This window comes from Seriola dumerili, unplaced genomic scaffold (genome assembly GCF_002260705.1).
Source record: "Seriola dumerili isolate Sdu_G_001 unplaced genomic scaffold, Sdu_1.0 BDQW01000398.1, whole genome shotgun sequence".
Taxonomy (NCBI): Eukaryota; Metazoa; Chordata; class Actinopteri; order Carangiformes; family Carangidae; genus Seriola; species Seriola dumerili.
This window is the reverse complement of record NW_019174653.1, coordinates 770,607-790,282: the sequence shown is the minus strand read 5'-3', so window position 1 is coordinate 790,282 and position 19,676 is coordinate 770,607. Positions and strand designations below refer to the sequence as shown.

Genomic DNA, 19,676 nt, shown 5'->3' with positions numbered 1-19,676 from the left:
CGCTTGTACAGTCTTACCCACCTGTTCTTCATAAAGTGGACTGTTCTAATGTTTCTGCAGTTGATTGATTGAGTTTGTTGTTTTATCAGTGAGTTGATGTAGTGGACTGAGTTATGATCAGGTGTTCTGTCCCTTCAGGTGTAAACATTAGAAACAACAGCAGCTTTAACTCTGAGCTAAACTGGGATGTTACATTAGACTCTAGAGGTGTGCCTCACAAAGTACACCTGTAGTAAGTTATCAGAATCAGTCTTATCAGCTGTTTTTATATTTGAGTCTTATTTTCTTCTCTTTAAATCCTTCACTGTTTTTCCTGTTTCTAGTTTTTATTGATTCTAATTTCAGCAGTGAAAGATTTACTGTTATCTTATTTATTGTTTAGTTATTTATTCTTGGTGTGTTTCGTCTGTTTATTTTTCATCTGTGGCTGTTCAGTCATTGTTCATATAGAATGATTCCCCAAGGGAATTTGTTTTAGACACATTTAGACACACACAGTTCACCCTGACCTGGTGGGTGTGATGGGTCAGAAATGTATGGGTTGATGAATGGGACCTGAGGATTTTCTACAGGTTTAGTTACTAGGTTGACCCTGCTGTTGATTGTACCATCAATTTGTTGCTCTCAATAAATGAATATAAGATGATATTAATATGATGAACTGTCCCTTTAAACAAAGGGCAGTTATAATGATATAAATGTACACCAATAATAATAACAATAAAATAAAAGCTAAAAGTTTTTACCTTCTTTGGTTTATTGAACCATCTCTTGATTTTATCCATCACTGCCGAAGTAATCTCCGCGTTTCTTCTCCCCTCTGACGCTTTGAGATTTCACGTGTACAGGTAGACTTTATGTGGGTGGGGCTTCACAGAGAGCTGATCATGTGTCTCTTTGTTCTTCTAATGTGACACCCGATCCAGGTACAGGTACATCATGTTCATGTCAGAGAAAACGTGAACCTCTGCAGGTTAAATGTCCCGTTTAATCACGGCTCAATAACTGATTATCATAATTCAAACTGTGCTCTTTTACTGAGGAGACACCTCAATGCTTGACTTTAACAGTAACATAACATGCATTTATTTATCTTTACTAAAACCCAGATACATTAATGAGCTTTATTAAAACATGAGGCATTAATGATGTGTATTAAAAACACATGATCAAAAATAATTTTATTTATTAAAAAATTATTGAACTGATCTGCTGCGGACTGTGACCACACATTTGAATCTGTGCTTCACTCAGAGACTGCAGGGGGCGCTGAAGCTCTTCTAACTCTGTTATCAACTTCAGTCAGAGAAGAAGAAGCTCCGGAAGAAGGCGGTGGTAGCAGCTAACGTTAGCATCAGATGTTCGGCGGGAATAAATTGGTCAAATATTCGTTATTCTGAGGTTCTGATGTTTAGAACTACACATCTTAAAATTGCCGCGGAACCATACCCGCTACCTGTTACCTGCTAACGGGACAGGGAATACACTGACGGTGAGGTTAAAAAGCTAACTGCTAAATGTCAAAATCTGTTTTCTTCCAAACTCTGAGTCTTGAACCACTTGAGCACAGAAGTAACCCCACCTGTCACCTCTTACCTGTCACTTGTACCTGACGCGTAGCCTGCAATACACCTATTACACAACGTAACCAAACGTTAAGATAGCAGCGCGACAGGAAACAGTTTGTAAAAGGCAAAATATTTTATCACAACACCTGCTTTTATGTACCTGCTACAGCTGCTGCTAGCTAACGGAGGCTAACATCACCAGGTTTTATTTAAACACTGTAACTAATGAAATGTTAAGTGTCAGGAGGATTAGACTGACGCTAACTGGAGCTATTTGATGCTAACTGATGGTAACTGAAGCTAACTGACGGTGACTGAAGCTAACTGACGGTAACTGAAGCTAACTGACGGTGACTGAAACTTACTGACGGTAGCTGAAGCTAACTGATGGTGACTGAAGCTAACTGACGGTGACTGAAGCTAACTGACGGTAACTGAAACTTACTGACGGTAGCTGAAGCTAACTGATGGTGACTGAAGCTAACTGATGGTGACTGAAGCTAAGTGATGGTGACTGAAGCTACCTGAAGGTAACTGAGGGTTACTGAAAGTAACCGATGGTAACTGTCTTTAGTAGTTAATGTTCTGTGTGTTTCTGTGAAAGTCAAATCTGAGTTAATCTGGTTTAATCTGATGAGGTTAAAGTGGTGAATGCAGTCTGAGTCTTTTATTAACCCTGTCTGTCTCTGTTTCCTATCCTCAGTCCTCAGGGTCCTCAGTCCTTGGTCGTCAGTCCTTGGTGCCTCTGATGATATGAGCAGCTCTGTAAGATGAATTCCTCTTCTCTGACAATTTGTAGTTCGATCTGCAGCACCTGAACATTCATTCATCACTTCATCTGTTCATTAGTTCATCCAGTCATCACTTCATCATTTATCTGAATAGACTAATCAGTACAGGTGATGGCTCTTATTAATACTTTTATGTTTTAAAAACAAAGTTGGTGCTGCATTTTATTTTATTAGTCTTCAATTCTACATAGATCACCAGTTAACCAGGTAACCCATCAATGGCCAAGAAATCACCTTCATTGATGTACCAATCTGTACTGATTATTTAACCTGCACTTTAACTGTTGGAGGGATCAGAGCCTTTTGATTTAATTACATCAGAGTTTTAGACAGACACCGGACCAACACGACTCCAGGGTACCTGTTCAGATGGATCAAGACCCACCCTCAGCTGTGATGTTGTGTGTGTGTGTGTGTGTGTGTGTGTGTGTGTGTGTGTGTGTGTGTGTGTGTGTGTGTGTGTGTGTGTGTGTGTGTGTTCAGGCTCATAGGAGGAGGAGGACCACAGGAAGTCCTCTGGTTTCCAGACCTAGCAGCAAGAACAGCAGAGCAGCTAACGCTAACAGAGTGGCTAGCAGGACGGCTAGCAGGACGGCTGGCAGGACAGTTAGAAGTACAGCTGACAGGATGGCTAACGTTAGCAGGATGGCTGATAGTGACCTTGCCCCCCCCACAGAGACCATTGATGTGATGGACAACACTGAGGACAGTTAGTACAGATCAATACTCTTATTGATTAGTGTTGTCAGGACAATAAACCAATAATCAATAATGACATACATCAGAAAACTGAAAATAATGTAGTTGCACATAAAATCAACAAGTGATGTATGTATTGTTATGTGTTCAGTTGTGGAGGAGGTGGTTGATTTGACCTGTGAAGGATCAGAAGCTGCTGTGGTCGACCTCACAAACAACGACTCAGTGCTGGTAACAACATTCATCAGTCAGTCCTAATCCTAACCCCAGTCAGTCGGTCAGTGGATCACTCAGTCAGTCAGTTGGTCAGTCAGGTGATCAGTCAGTCAGGTGGTCAGGCAGTCAGTCAGTCAGTGGATCACTCAGTCAGTCAGTTGATCAGTCAGTTAGGTGACCAGTCAGTCAGTTGATCAGTCAGTCAGTTGATCAATCAGTCAGTCAGGTGATCAGTTAGTCAGTTGATCAGTCAGTCAGTCAGTCAGTCAGTGAGTGGATCACTCAGTCAGGTGATCAGTCAGTCAGTCAGTGGATCATTCAGTCAGGTGCTCAGTCAGTCAGTTGATCAGTCAGTTAGGTGACCAGTCAGTCAGTTGATCAGTCAGTCAGTTGATCAATCAGTCAGTCAGGTGATCAGTTAGTCAGTTGATCAGTCAGTCAGTCAGTGAGTGGATCACTCAGTCAGGTTATCAGTCAGTCAGTGGATCACTCAGTCAGTCAGTCAGTTAGGTGACCAGTCAGTCAGTCAGTCAGTCAGTCAGTATCTGTGTACTCTGAGTTGTAACAGTTGACTTTGTTGATGTAAACATTGATTCTTCTTCTCTTGTTTCTTGGCTGCTGTATCCAGCTGCTGGATGAAGGTAAAAAACTCGACAGACATGTTGTTTTAAGGTTTAATTAAAGGGACAGTCTAACATTTGTCTGGGTGTCCTCCATCAGGTCCTCAGAACAGGAGAGTCCCCACAGGTGAGAGCTACATCGTCAGCAGTGATGAAGATGAGGACACGTCTCCTGTCCTAAATGCTGCCATAGTGTCCTCTGTTCACACTTCCAGGTATTAGATGGATCCATCATTACATTATCTCTATATTAGAGCCAGGTAATAGACCGATCCCTGCTGACAGTCTCTCTCTCTCTCTCTCTCTCTCTCTCTCTCTCTCTCTCTCTCTCTCTCTCTCTCTCTCTCTCTCTGTGTTCCAGGTCACCTCCGGGGACAATCAGCTGTCCCGTTTGTTTGGACTCGTACTCTGAGGTGAGACTAATTGATACCTGAAAAGCAGGTAGAATCCTGTGCTCTGATTGGCTGGTTTGAACAGCAGGTAGTATCCTGCTCTCTGATTGGTTTTTATTTCCCCCACAGATCGTCGACAGCGGCCGATTGGTTGTATCCACTAAATGTGGTCACGTATTTTGCAGTCAGTGTCTGAGAGACGCTCTGACATCATCACACACCTGTCCTAACTGCAGGAAGAGACTCACTCATCGCCAGTACCACCCCCTCTACATTTGACATCACTCTGACATCACCACACACATTTGCTGCTGTTGGACAACATATTTCCAGTGACATCATCAGTGACATTATCGGATGTTTTTTGCTGCTGAATTTTATTTTTTAATTTTTTTTTGTTTTTTTTATCAGAAACATGAAACCTTCAGTCAGAGCTGATTGATTATTGATATTTGATTGATGTCTCATTCCTCAGTTTCCAGCTCATCTTTGTTTTCATCTGTTAAATGTTTATTTTCATGTGTAAAAGTAGAAATTAATAAATACATTTATTGACTGTGAAAACAGTTTGTGTTTTCTAAACTTCATCAGAAGAACCAATCAGAGACCAGGGTACATCAGAGTCCTGAGGTCTGTACTATGAAGCAGGATTTGAGGTCATCAGGTAACTTCAGGTTTAACTCTTGGTTTTAAGTCCGACACTGGTGGTCCACTTGTGGCCAGGTAAATCACCATGGTAACTGGTGCTGAACTCCTAATCTGCTCCGTACAGCCAAACCACTGACCAATCAGATCACTGGAAACACTGAGTCATCATTTCTACAGGAGCCTGACGGAAATAAAAGAGTTCACAATGAGGCGATCAATAATAACGATTAGTAGATATTCATATAAATCAGTGGAATCATTTTGTTTTGTTTGTTCCAGACCAGCACGTGTGATCATATTGTTTACATTTCACCTCATTGACTTTCACTTTATGACGTCACTTTAACTGAACTTACCTGCAGGTGTCAGCATGTCTTCTCAGATCATATTAAGGACTTTATCCGTGGTTCTGACGATGTTGATTATAATTAAAAACTCTGCCTCTTTCATGTGAATGTGCTCATACCTGGACAGATAAACCAGAGTTAACTGAACCAGTTGATAACCAGCTTCGTAGTACAGGTTATCAGGACGGTCAATTTTAAGTTCAGTTAAACCAGATAACTACAAGTTATGGGTTTGTTAAACTTACTTTGTAGTACAGGCCTCTGTTCCAAACACAATCCAGAACCATTTAAACCAGTACTGGAGGAAAACCTCAGATCATCTACTTCAGTAGAAGTACTAATACTGCAGAGTAAAAATACTACTTTTAAAACTTAACCAAGGGTTTATCATTTTATATTATAAATAATAAATATAAATATTTTATATTAAAACACTCTAGTATTAATACTCATACTATAAAGTACTAATCCTACAGTGTGAGTAATATTACTAAAGTATGCATACTGCACTAACAGTACTAATACTATAGAATGTCATCAAAATATTATAGTATAGTATGTCATAAAAATATAAAAAATGTCATAGTCTAGTATGTCATAAAAATGTCATATTATAGTATGTCATTAAAATGTCATAGTATATTATATCATTAAAGTATCATAAAAAATATAGTATAGTATGTAATAAAATATAAGAAAATGTCATAGTATAGAATGTCATCCACGTATCATAGAAAATATCATAGTCTAGTATGTCCTAAAAATGTGATAGTATAGTATGTCACAAAAATATCATAAAAAATATCATATTATAGTATGCCATAAAATTATCATAAAAAATGTCATAGTCTAGTATGTCATAAAAATGTCATATTTATAGTATGTCATAAAAATGTCATAGTCTAGTATGTTATTAAAGTATCATAAAAAATATCATAGTATAGTATGTAATAAAAATAAATAAAAAGGTCATAGTATAGAATATTATACAAATGTCATAGTATAGTATGTCATGAAAATGTCAAACTATAGTATGTCATTCAAGTATCATAGAAAATGTTATACAAATGTCATAGAAGATATGCCATAAAAATATCATAAAAAATGTCATTGTATAGTATATCATAAAAATGTCATAGTCTAGTATGTCATAAAAATATCATAGTATAGTATGTCATAAAAATGTCATAGTATAGTATGTCATTCAAGTATCATAGAAAATGTTATATAAATGTCATAGCAGAGTACGCCATAAAAATATCATAAAAAATGTCATAGTATAGTATGTCATCAAAATGTCATAGTATAGTATGTCATTAAAGTATCATAGTATAGTATGTAAATAAAATATAAAAAATGTCATAGTATAGTATGTCATAAAAATATAATAAAAATTGCATAGTATAGTATGTCATTCAAGTATCATAGAAAATGTTATACAAATGTCATAGAAGAGTAAAAATTTCATAGTCTAGTATTTCATAAAAATGTCATAATATAGTATGTCATTAAAGTATCATAAAAAAAAATCATAGTATAGTATGTAAATAAAATATAAAAAATGTCATATTATAGTATGTCATTCAAGTATCATAAAAAATATCATAGTATAGTATATCATAAAAATGTCAAAGTATGGTATGTCATTCAAGTATCATAAAAAATGTCATAGTATAGTATGTCATTAAAGTATCATAGTATAGTATGTAAATAAAATATAAAAAATATCATATTATAGTATGTCATAAAAATATAATAAAAATATCATTGTATAGTATGTCATTCAAGTATCATAAAAAATGTTATACAAATATCATAGAAGACAATGCCATAAAAATATTATGAAAAAAATGTCATAGTATAGTATGTCATAAAAATGTCATAGTGTAGTATGTCATAAAAATGTCATAGTATAGTATGTCATTAAAGTATCATAGTATAGTATGTAATAAAAATGTAAAAAAAAATGTCCTAGTATAGTATGTCATAAAAATGTCATAAAAATGTGATAGTAAAGTATATCTTAGTATAGTATGTCATAAAAATATCATAGAATAGTATGTCATAATGTCATAGTATAGTATATCATAAAAATGTCATAGTCTAGTATGTCATAAAAATATCATAGTATAGTATGTCATGAAAATGTCATAGTATAGTATGTCATTCAAGTATCATAGAAAATGTTGTATTAATGTCATAGCAGAGTACGCCATAAAAATATCATAAAAAACATCATAGTATAGTATGTCATAAAAATGTCATATTATAGTATGTCATAAAAATGTCATAGTCTAGTATGTTATTAAAGTATCATAAAAAATATCATAGTATAGTATGTAATAAAAATAAATAAAAAGGTCATAGTATAGAATATTATACAAATGTCATAGTATAGTATGTCATAAAAATGTCATAGTCTAGTATGTTATTAAAGTATCAAAAAAAATATCATAGTATAGTATGTAATAAAAATAAATAAAAAGGTCATAGTATAGAATATTATACAAATGTCATAGTATAGTATGTCATAAAATGTCATAGTATAGTATGTCATTAAAGTATCATAGTATAGTATGTAAATAAAAATGTCATAGAAGATATGCCATAAAAATATCATAAAAAATTTCATAGTCTAGTATGTCATAAAAATATCATAGTGTAGTATGTCATAAAAATGTCATAGAAGATATGTCATAAAAATATCATAAAAAATGTCACTGTATAGTATCTCATAAAAATGTCATAGTCTAGTATGTCATAAAAATATCATAGTATAGTATGTCATAAAAATGTCATAGTATAGTATGTCATTCAAGTATCATAGAAAATGTTGTACAAATGTCATAGCAGAGTACGCCATAAAAATATCATAAAAAACGTCATAGTATAGTATGTCATAAAAATGTCATAGTCTAGTATGTTATTAAAGTATCAAAAAAAATATCATAGTATAGTATGTAATAAAAATAAATAAAAAGGTCATAGTATAGAATATTATACAAATGTCATAGTATAGTATGTCATAAAATGTCATAGTCTAGTATGTTATTAAAGTATCAAAAAAAATATCATAGTATAGTATGTAATAAAAATAAATAAAAAGGTCATAGTATAGAATATTATACAAATGTCATAGTATAGTATATCATAAAAATGTCATAGTATAGTATGTCATTAAAGTATCATAGTATAGTATGTAAATAAAATATAAAAAATGTCATAGTATAGTATGTCATTAAAGTATCATAGTATAGTATATAATAAAAATATAGAAAAAATGTCATATTATAGTATGCCATAAAAATATCCTAATCTAGTATGTCATGAAAATGTCATAGAAGAGTATGTCATTCAAGTATCATAAAAAATGGCATAGTATAGCATGTCATAAAAATGTCAAAGTATAGTATGTCATTCAAGTATCATAGAAAATGTTATACAAATATCATAGAAGACAATGCCATAAAAATATTATTAAAAAAATGTCATAGTATAGTATGTAATAAAAATATTTAAAAAATGTCCTAGTATAGTATGTCATAAAAATGTCATAAAAATGTGATAGTAAAGTATATCTTAAAAATATCATAAAAAAATGTCATATTATAGTATGCCACAAAATATCATAATCTAGTATGTCATAAAAATGTCATAGAAGAGTATGTCATTCAAGTATCATAAAAAATGTCAAAGTATAGTATGTCATTCAAGTATCATAGAAAATGTTATACAAATGTCATAGAAGATATGCCATAAAAATATCATAAAAAATGTCATTGTATAGTATATCATAAAAATGTCATAGTCTAGTATGTCATAAAAATATCATAGTCTAGTATGTCATAAAAATGTCATAGTATAGTATGTCATTCAAGTATCATAGAAAATGTTATACAAATGTCATAGCAGAGTACGCCATAAAAATATCATAAAAAATGTCATAGTATAGTATGTCATCAAAATGTCATAGTATAGTATGTCATTAAAGTATCATAGTATAGTATGTAAATAAAATATAAAAAATGTCATAGTATAGTATGTCATAAAAATATAATAAAAATGGCATAGTATAGTATGTCATTCAAGTATCATAAAAAATGTTATACTATAGTACGTCATAAAAATGTCAAAGTATAGTATGTCATTCAAGTATCATAGAAAATGTTATACAAATATCATAGAAGACAATGCCATAAAAATATTATTAAAAAAATGTCATAGTATAGTATGTCATAAAAATGTCAAAGTATAGTATGTCATTCAAGTATCATAGAAAATGTTATACAAATATCATAGAAGACAATGCCATGAAAATATTATTAAAAAAATGTCATAGTATAGTATGTCATAAAAATGTCATAGTGTAGTAAGTCATAAAAATGTCATAGTATAGTATGTCATTAAAGTATCATAGTATAGTATGTAATAAAAATATTAAAAAAATGTCCTAGTATTGTATGTCATAAAAATGTCATTAAAATGTGATAGTAAAGTATATCTTAAAAATATCATAAAAAAATGTCATATTATAGTATGCCATAAAATATCATAATCTAGTATGTCATAAAAATGTCATAGAAGAGTATGTCATTCAAGTATCATAGAAAATGTTATAGAAATGTCATAGAAGATATGCCATAAAAATATCATAAAAAAATGTCATATTATAGTATGCCATGTGATAGTAAAGTATATCTTAAAAATATCATAAAAAAATGTCATATTATAGTATGCCATGTGATAGTAAAGTATATCTTAAAAATATCATAAAAAAATGTCATATTATAGTATGCCATGTGATAGTAAAGTATATCTTAAAAATATCATAAAAAAATGTCATATTATAGTATGCCATGTGATAGTAAAGTATATCTTAAAAATATCATAAAAAAATGTCATATTATAGTATGCCATGTGATAGTAAAGTATATCTTAAAAATATCATAAAAAAATGTCATATTATAGTATGCCATGTGATAGTAAAGTATATCTTAAAAATATCATAAAAAAATGTCATATTATAGTATGCCATGTGATAGTAAAGTATATCTTAAAAATATCATAAAAAAATGTCATATTATAGTATGCCATGTGATAGTAAAGTATATCTTAAAAATATCATAAAAAACGTCATTGTATAGTATGTCATCATAATGTCATAGTATAGTATATCATAAAAATGTCATAGTCTAGTATGTCATTAAAGTATCATAAAAAATATCATAGTATAGTATGTCATTCAAGTATCATAAAAAATGTTATACTATAGTACGTCATAAAAATGTCAAAGTATAGTATGTCATTCAAGTATCATAGAAAATGTTATAGAAATGTCATAGAAGATATGCCATAAAAATATCATAAAAAATGTCATTGTATAGTATATTATAAAAATGTCATAGTCTAGTATGTCATTAGAGTATCATAAAAAATATCATAGTATAGTATGTCATTCAAGTATCATAGAAAATGTTATAGAAATGTCATAGAAGATATGCCATAAAAATATCATAAAAAATGTCATTGTATAGTATATTATAAAAATGTCATAGTCTAGTATGTCATTAGAGTATCATAAAAAATATCATAGTATAGTATGTCATTCAAGTATCATAGAAAATGTTATAGAAATGTCATAGAAGATATGCCATAAAAATATCATAAAAAATGTCATTGTATAGTATATTATAAAAATGTCATAGTCTAGTATGTCATTAGAGTATCATAAAAAATATCATAGTATAGTATGTCATTCAAGTATCATAGAAAATGTTATAGAAATGTCATAGAAGATATGCCATAAAAATATCATAAAAAATGTCATTGTATAGTATATTATAAAAATGTCATAGTCTAGTATGTCATTAGAGTATCATAAAAAATATCATAGTATAGTATGTCATTCAAGTATCATAGAAAATGTTATAGAAATGTCATAGAAGATATGCCATAAAAATATCATAAAAAATGTCATTGTATAGTATATTATAAAAATGTCATAGTCTAGTATGTCATTAGAGTATCATAAAAAATATCATAGTATAGTATGTCATTCAAGTATCATAGAAAATGTTATAGAAATGTCATAGAAGATATGCCATAAAAATATCATAAAAAATGTCATTGTATAGTATATTATAAAAATGTCATAGTCTAGTATGTCATTAGAGTATCATAAAAAATATCATAGTATAGTATGTCATTCAAGTATCATAGAAAATGTTATAGAAATGTCATAGAAGATATGCCATAAAAATATCATAAAAAATGTCATTGTATAGTATATTATAAAAATGTCATAGTCTAGTATGTCATTAGAGTATCATAAAAAATATCATAGTATAGTATGTCATTCAAGTATCATAGAAAATGTTATAGAAATGTCATAGAAGATATGCCATAAAAATATCATAAAAAATGTCATTGTATAGTATATTATAAAAATGTCATAGTCTAGTATGTCATTAGAGTATCATAAAAAATATCATAGTATAGTATGTCATTCAAGTATCATAGAAAATGTTATAGAAATGTCATAGAAGATATGCCATAAAAATATCATAAAAAATGTCATTGTATAGTATATTATAAAAATGTCATAGTCTAGTATGTCATTAGAGTATCATAAAAAATATCATAGTATAGTATGTCATTCAAGTATCATAGAAAATGTTATAGAAATGTCATAGAAGATATGCCATAAAAATATCATAAAAAATGTCATTGTATAGTATATTATAAAAATGTCATAGTCTAGTATGTCATTAGAGTATCATAAAAAATATCATAGTATAGTATGTCATTCAAGTATCATAGAAAATGTTATAGAAATGTCATAGAAGATATGCCATAAAAATATCATAAAAAATGTCATTGTATAGTATATTATAAAAATGTCATAGTCTAGTATGTCATTAGAGTATCATAAAAAATATCATAGTATAGTATGTCATTCAAGTATCATAGAAAATGTTATAGAAATGTCATAGAAGATATGCCATAAAAATATCATAAAAAATGTCATTGTATAGTATATTATAAAAATGTCATAGTCTAGTATGTCATTAGAGTATCATAAAAAATATCATAGTATAGTATGTCATTCAAGTATCATAGAAAATGTTATAGAAATGTCATAGAAGATATGCCATAAAAATATCATAAAAAATGTCATTGTATAGTATATTATAAAAATGTCATAGTCTAGTATGTCATTAGAGTATCATAAAAAATATCATAGTATAGTATGTCATTCAAGTATCATAGAAAATGTTATAGAAATGTCATAGAAGATATGCCATAAAAATATCATAAAAAATGTCATTGTATAGTATATTATAAAAATGTCATAGTCTAGTATGTCATTAGAGTATCATAAAAAATATCATAGTATAGTATGTCATTCAAGTATCATAGAAAATGTTATACAAATATCATAGAAGACAATGCCATAAAAATATTATTAAAAAATGTCATAGTATAGCATGTCATAAAAATATCATAGTATAGTATGTCATTAAAGTATCATAAAAAATGTTATACAAATGTCATAGAAGAGTTTGTCATAAAAATATCATTAAAAACATCATAGTATAGTATGTCATAAAAATTTCATAGTGTAGTATGTCATAAAAATATCATAGTGTAGTATGTCATAAAAATGTCATAGTATAATATGTCATTAAAGTATCATAAAAAATGTCATAATATAGTATGTCATAAAAATTTCATATTATAGTATGTCATAAAAATATAAAAAGTCATAGTATAGTACATTATGAAAATATCATAGTATAGTATGTCATAAAAGTATCATAGAAAATGTCATAGTATAGTATGTCATAAAAGTATCATAAAAAATGCCATACTATAGTTTTTCATAAAAATGACATTACAGAATCTGCCCAACAAATCCTGAATCTGGCCTTTAAATCATAAATGTGTCAAATAATCATTAGCCATACTTATTTAAAGCTTTTTTTTTTTTGCCTTTTATTATTCCTTTTGATACTGATAGGACAGTGAGAGATAGACAGGAAAATGACAGAGAGAGAGAGAGAGGGAATGACATTTAGCAAAGGGTCGTTAGTCAGATTTGAACCCATAGCCGCTGCGGCTAGAACTGAGGCTACGTGGTATGCACTCTACCAGGTGACCCACCGAGTCGCCCCCTACCCCTACTTATTTAATTAACAAATTCAACAACATATAGAGTAAACAAAATCAAACTAGAATAAACCATAATCCCGAAGACGAGAGATAAAGAGAATACTACTTACACAGAAGATAAAGCAAAAGACACATGACAAACACACACCAGAATTCAAGAGGTGACGGGGGTTGGAGACAAAGAGGAAGTCCTCTATTTACAAGGTGGGAGGAGGAGCCCCCTTGTGGAGAGGAGGGAATATGACTCTGCAGTTTCTTACACATAGTATAGCATGTCAGAAAAATATCAGAAAAATATCATAACATAGTATTAGTGCCCATACTGGAGTATTAGTACTCACACTGTAGTATTATTGTAGTATTAGTAGTCATACTGTAGTATGACTACTCATACTGTAGTATTACTTTAGTATTGGTACTCAGTGTTTGACCACAGCTTCTGTTCAGTTTGTTTTCATGCTGAGCTTCATCTTGTGACTCTGACTCACTTCACACTCTCTGATCACAAGACTGATGACTCACTGTCACCTGACCCCTGTTCTGCTGCTGATTGGCTGATGAGTGATGTCATGATGTAACACCTGAGCAACTTCTGGAAATACAGATGAGAAAAAAAAGTGAGCTCATCTGAAGAAACAGAAATTAAACACAAACACAACAGGAGGATGAAGAAGAGCTCATGTTCAGGAGGAAGAACAGTGAACGTGTGTGTTCAGGTCTGCACTGATTTTAGGTTTAATCAGTTTAATGAAACTGAAGAGCTGAATATCTGTAAACAGGGTTAATATTTGTTTTTAAAGATACATTTCATTTATTTCACAGAATTAAAAAGTAGAACAGATACAGAAAAACAACTTTAAAAAACTAGAATGTCATACAGTTTAAGACCATCAGCAGAAAAAACTAAAATAAAACAATCAAATACATCATAGATCATGAAAAATAGTATGGACATACACAAAATATTATAAATGAAGTGATGAATGAAAAAAATGTTGGCTGGTCCCTCTGATGGGGTTGCAGCTCCAGACCTGGAGCTGCAACCCCGGTCTGGAGCTGCAACTAACGATCATTGTCATCAATAATTCAGTAGCTGATTATTAGTTTTTGATGAATTCTTTGGTCTATTTAAATGTAAAATAGTAAAAACTTATAATTTCCCATGGTCCAGTGATGTCTTTGAATGTCTCATGTTGGGTCTCCAACTGTCCAAAATCCAAAAAACTTACGTTTACTGTGATTTACGACAAAGAGCAGCAACAAACCGTAACAGAAAATGTTTTAACAATTATTCATATGTGAAAATTGTTGGGTCTTTTTGGGTTTTTTTTAATGATTAATTCATTGATTAATCTACTGATAAATGAAACAGTTGACTTCAAAGATAAATTGAAATATTTTAATCAAGCATGGAAGAACCACATGAAGGACTGATGTTTTATATTGTATTTGTACTTGTAGGGGGGTTTTTGGGAGTTTCATGTCTACAAACCAAACTTCAGTGTATTTAATAAGACTTTTAGTTTATAATAGGACACTCTGGCACTCAGAAGAACAGGCCATGTGTATATATATATATCTGCATTGGAGAGCATATTCTATTTTATCAATGAAATTGAAATTGAAATTAAAAATCTGTTTGTCTGTTCAACTGATGGTTCAATTAATATAAAAGTTTAATGTGAAAACAGAATGGAAGTTTGAGAACATGTTAAAATTTTATTAAACCTGTTTATTAAACTTCATTAAACCTATTTATTAAAACTTATGCATCTCTATTAAACCTTATTAAACTTTATTACACCTGTTTATTAAACCTTATACAATTTTATTAAACCTGTCTGTTTACATTTCAGGCTTCACTAAAACACTTTACAGTTAAACACTTAAACAATCCGCTATCTTGTCTCATGACGATGACTCCGTTTTATTTTTATTTATCTTATTATTCATGAACTTTACACAGGGTGAATCTAATTGGTCCACTGACTCATTGGGGAAATCCCCTCATTGGAAAGTGCTTAGTCATTCCTTGAGCTCTCATTGGTCGACTGGGCGGAGTCATGTGCGCCGACCAATTGAAGGCCGCGACAACATTTACGTCTCCTAACGACAATGACGTCTGTCGCGGAAGTAAACATAAACTAAGCTGAGAGGTTTTAACGCTGCGTCACAAAGTTTTTCAACGAGTGTAGAAGTGCGTGTTGTCTGGTCCACTTTGAGCGGTCAGCGCTGAGTCTCAGTCTTCTGTCTGGCTCAGTTTGGTTCGGTTCAAAGTCTGGTTCGGTTTGGTCCGGTTCAGTGTGCGGTGTACCCGGGTCCCACAGCAGCATGTCAGTGACGGTGAAGGCCTACCTGTTGGGGAAAGACGAGTCGGTGAAGGAGATCCGGAGGTTCGCGGTGGATCAGGACGTTTCCTGCAACTTCGAGTACCTGAGCAAGAAAACCGCGGGAGTCTTTAACAACCTGAAGAACAGCGGGTTGAACTTGTACTACAGAGGTAAGACATTTATATTATTATTGTCTGATTACGCAATCGACGTGTTTGATACAGATCAGTCAATATAAAAAGTTCCACTGAAGATAAAACACTGAGATGATTATAAATATATAAACATGAAATGTACCTGCACATTTAAATCAGGTGTTTCTCTGTTCGAGTTCTGCAGTGACACAGGCTCAGGTGTGAACCTTCACCTGCTTCTAATTTCAGGATGGTCAGACTGGTTTCACTGGGCAGGGACAGGTGTACATACCTGAGTGAACAGGTGTTTCTGAAGTTAAATCTGTCATTAAAACCGATTTGTGTTAAATAAAACATACAGTTTGACTCCTGAAGCTGCTGCACTAAAATCAAGTAGAACAGGTGATATGTTCTGTATGAGCTCAAGTGCGCTGACTCCTCCCCCTGCAGTGTTTTGGGTGTTTGTGGGGACCAGGACTAGATGGTCCTGACTACCGCAGGTGTCTGAATGTTCAGACCAGGTTCAGGTCAGGATCAGGTCCACTATGGTCCTCACACCTTCAGACAGACCAACAGAGGAGTGTTAGATTTATTTTTATTAGAATTATTTTTCTGATCAAACAATAATAAAGTTAAGCTTCAGATTGTGACCTTTAAATAATTTAAAACCATTATATGTTGGTGAGGAGATAAAACTGTATAATAATAATTAACTCTAATATCATGATGTTACTGTAACAATCTAATATAATAATTAACTTTTTATTTCCATTTAAATTAAAAGCATTATTGGAGAATGTAATTCTCAAACTCATTTCACTCTGTTTGAATGACACTTTTATTTATTTTATAAAATAAATGGTGGCTCACCTGAGAGAGCACGTACCACAAAGGGTTAGTCCTCACCACAGCAGCCCGCTGCCCTTCACTGCATGTCCTCTCCCCCTCCCTCCCTCCCTGCCTCTCTACTATCAGATTAAAGGCAAAAAAATAACTTAAAAAAAATTTCAATCTTTATTTAGATTTGATATAAATTTACTGAGTATGAATATAATGTAAATGTGTTAGTTTAATGATGTTTAATGTTGTGTAATGTATTGTGTTTAATGTATTAAACAATCAGACTGAAGCTTTTATGTTTCAGATTGAGAGGTTTTGATGTCATTATTAGAGTGGAGATGATGATGATGATTGTTCCAGATGAAGATGGAGACCTGGTGGCCTTTTCCTCTGATGATGAACTGATGATGGGGCTGGCCTGTATGAAGGATGACACCTTCCGCCTCTTCATCAAAGGTAAACACATGATCCACACACCTGGAGCTCACCTATCTTCAGACAGATGGTGACTGTAAGAATAAAATAATATTGTAACACTTGATCAGATTAATAATAATAATAATAATAATAATGATAATGATCTGGTTTAAACTGCAGTGTTTCTGTTTTAACTCTTTAGAAAAAAAAGAGCACCGCCGGGACTTTCCTCTCCACGCCTTCCCCCCCTTCGCCTTTGGCCCCCCTCCTCCCCCTCCACTTGGAGCTCCTCACCTGGCCCCGCCCCCTGCCCTGCACCCTAATGTCACCTGTGACGGCTGCGAGGGTCCGGTGGTGGGAACTCGCTTCAAATGTTCTGTTTGTCCGAACTATGACCTGTGCTCTGCCTGCCAGGCTCAGGGGACACACACTGAGCACGCTCTGCTGCCCATCTGGCACCCACTGCAGGTGAGGGGGATCATGGGATACCTATGATGTCATAGTGTGATATCACTGCAGTTAGGTGGGTTAACCACCAGAGGAACTTTATTATTATTAAAACTTTATTTACAGCTTCAGACATGAACAGCAACTCTTAATGTTTCCTGAAACAGTTCAGGACCCAGGTCCCCACACACACACACACACACACACACACACACACACACACACACACACACACACACACACACACACACACACACACACACACACACACACACACCTCAGTCACTGACAGGTGAGCTCACCAGTGGTGACTTCAACGCTCAGTCAGGTGTGTGGCTGAACTGTTCCTTCTCCGTCTGCCAGCAGTGGTTTCCTCGGGGGAAGTGGATGAAGAGGATCAGAAACTGCCCGGGGAACCAGAACCAGAACCTGAACCAGGGTAAAACCCTCAACCAGGACAAGGACCATGACCAGGACCAGGCTGGACCCTCCACACCTGCAGATGAATCTGGTCAGTATCAGGAACTGCTTTTACCTAATAATCAATAACTGACCTTTGATGACCTCTGACCTCTCCTAACTAATGACATCATCAGTGATCTCTGACCTCTATCCGCAGCCTCTCAGGCCAATGTGGACTTCCTGAAGAACATCGGGGAGGGTGTGGCGGCCATGTTGAGCCCGCTGGGTGAGTGATGTCACTGATCACACCTGAGATTAACAACGCTTTCTGATTGGTTGACACTCAGGAAGTGATGGTGTTCTTTTCAAAATAAAAGTTCAGTTAAAGGAGGAAGTGATTTACCTCAGTTTGACTAACACGACTGGCCTCAAACAGGAAGTGATGTCATGTGTGCAGGTATCGACGTGGACATCGATGTGGAGCACGAGGGTCAGAGGACGAAGGTGACCCCTCCCTCTCAGACTGGAGGGGGGGGTGATGCGAAAACTGATGGAGGCGGTGAAGACAGTGGAGCCAGCGAGGGGTCAAAGGTCAGTTCTACATCATCACCAGAAACAAGAAGTTGTGACCTCAGGTAACCCCAGCTGAAATGATTACTTACAGAAATTAATTGGCAACAATTTTAACAAGTGAACTCAACATGTGAAGGTCAGAGGTCAGAGAACAGTCTGTTACCATGGAGATACAGGTGTTAGTTCAGAGTTGAACTCACAGGGGACTGGTCTAAACCTGAACCAGGTCCACTAGACACTAGAATACCCAGTATGAACCAGTGTAAACCATTATAAACCAGACTCTGGACTGTGTGGTCTACAGGTGAGCAGAGACTCTGATGAGGAGTGGACTCACCTGAGCTCCAGAGAAGTCGACCCCTCCACTGGAGAATTGCAGTCCCTCCAGCCTGGGAACCAGGACCAGGGGCCCCCGTCAGAGGGACAGCAAGGGCCCCCGTCAGAGGGACAGCAGGGTCCAACAGGTCTTAGGGAGGCAGCTCTATACCCCCACCTGCCTCAAGGTAAGACCACATCCTGAACCTGAGTCTGAACTAACTGAGACGACTGACCCCTTCCTTTAATGACCTCTGATCCCCCCCCCAGAGGCAGACCCTCGCCTGGTGGAGTCCCTGTCCCTTATGCTGTCCATGGGCTTCACTGACGAGGGGGGGTGGTTGACTCGACTCCTACAGGCCAAAAATTTCGACATCGGAGCCGCACTCGACGCCATCCAGTACGCCAAACAGCCCCGTCCACACCAGCCCTGATGACATCAGTGACATCATCACCCATACTAAACCAATGACATGAGGTTGTTTATACTGTTTCCCATAATCTGAGGCTGTTATCATAAATCAATACTCTAACTCATTGATTAGTGAGTCTTTGTATTAGTCACGTTTCTAAATAAAAACTTTATTAAACTCAACTTTAAACTGATTCAGTTGTTATTGATCATTACAGATCGGTTCTAAAATCATCAGTAAATAAAGTGAAATATTGCTGACTGTTTTTTCTGAGCTGAAATTAATCAGCTGCTATTTTGATAGATTAGTCAGTTTTCACTTCACGTTTGATATTTAGAGCAGAGAAAATTCT

The 19,676-nt window shown here is 33.8% G+C and overlaps 2 protein-coding genes and 1 long non-coding RNA gene across 8 annotated transcripts; 2 read left to right on the top strand and 1 right to left on the bottom strand.

Annotated features, from left to right (window-relative positions):
* Positions 1-1,318: 1,318 nt before the first annotated feature.
* Positions 1,319-4,665, top strand: rnf4 (ring finger protein 4). Of its 2 annotated transcripts, none has more exons than XM_022761334.1 (8): positions 1,319-1,492; positions 2,272-2,333; positions 2,843-3,068; positions 3,210-3,289; positions 3,903-3,915; positions 3,995-4,109; positions 4,256-4,307; positions 4,416-4,665. In XM_022761334.1, the coding sequence occupies exons 2-8, from the start codon at positions 2,322-2,324 to the stop codon at positions 4,563-4,565; spliced, it is 648 nt and encodes a 215-aa protein (XP_022617055.1). In that variant the 5' UTR covers positions 1,319-1,492; positions 2,272-2,321; the 3' UTR covers positions 4,566-4,665. The 2 variants fall into 2 exon arrangements, with proteins under 2 accessions (XP_022617055.1, XP_022617056.1); XM_022761335.1 differs by lacking the exon at positions 1,319-1,492 and adding an exon at positions 1,669-2,098.
* A 4-nt stretch (positions 4,666-4,669) lies between these two features.
* On the bottom strand, positions 4,670-13,698 carry LOC111233504. Its single transcript, XR_002665615.1, has 3 exons — positions 13,564-13,698; positions 5,291-5,400; positions 4,670-5,115 (listed from the first exon to the last, which is right to left on the bottom strand). It is a non-coding gene; the product is annotated as an uncharacterized LOC111233504 (long non-coding RNA).
* Positions 13,699-15,582: 1,884 nt separating this feature from the next.
* sqstm1 (sequestosome 1) lies at positions 15,583-19,517 on the top strand. Of its 5 annotated transcripts, none has more exons than XM_022761330.1 (8): positions 15,583-15,953; positions 17,118-17,213; positions 17,377-17,642; positions 17,988-18,132; positions 18,241-18,309; positions 18,460-18,614; positions 18,901-19,099; positions 19,182-19,517. In XM_022761330.1, the coding sequence occupies exons 1-8, from the start codon at positions 15,785-15,787 to the stop codon at positions 19,343-19,345; spliced, it is 1,263 nt and encodes a 420-aa protein (XP_022617051.1). In that variant the 5' UTR covers positions 15,583-15,784; the 3' UTR covers positions 19,346-19,517. The 5 variants fall into 5 exon arrangements, with proteins under 5 accessions (XP_022617051.1, XP_022617050.1, XP_022617054.1 ...); XM_022761329.1 differs by having other exon boundaries at positions 17,985-18,132; XM_022761333.1 differs by having other exon boundaries at positions 15,584-15,953; positions 18,481-18,614.
* The last annotated feature ends 159 nt before the right edge of the window (positions 19,518-19,676 follow it).

Coding starts and splice junctions, on each gene's coding strand:
- rnf4 (XM_022761334.1), top strand. Junction 4,110..4,255: donor TCCTCTGTTCACACTTCCAG/GTATTAGATGGA, acceptor TCTGTGTTCCAG/GTCACCTCCGGGGACAATCA. Junction 4,308..4,415: donor GTTTGGACTCGTACTCTGAG/GTGAGACTAATT, acceptor TTTCCCCCACAG/ATCGTCGACAGCGGCCGATT.
- sqstm1 (XM_022761329.1), top strand. CDS start 15,785: ATGTCAGTGACGGTGAAGGCCTACCTGTTGGGGAAAGACGAGTCGGTG. Junction 17,214..17,376: donor CTTCCGCCTCTTCATCAAAG/GTAAACACATGA, acceptor TTAACTCTTTAG/AAAAAAAAGAGCACCGCCGG. Junction 18,133..18,240: donor CACACCTGCAGATGAATCTG/GTCAGTATCAGG, acceptor CTCTATCCGCAG/CCTCTCAGGCCAATGTGGAC.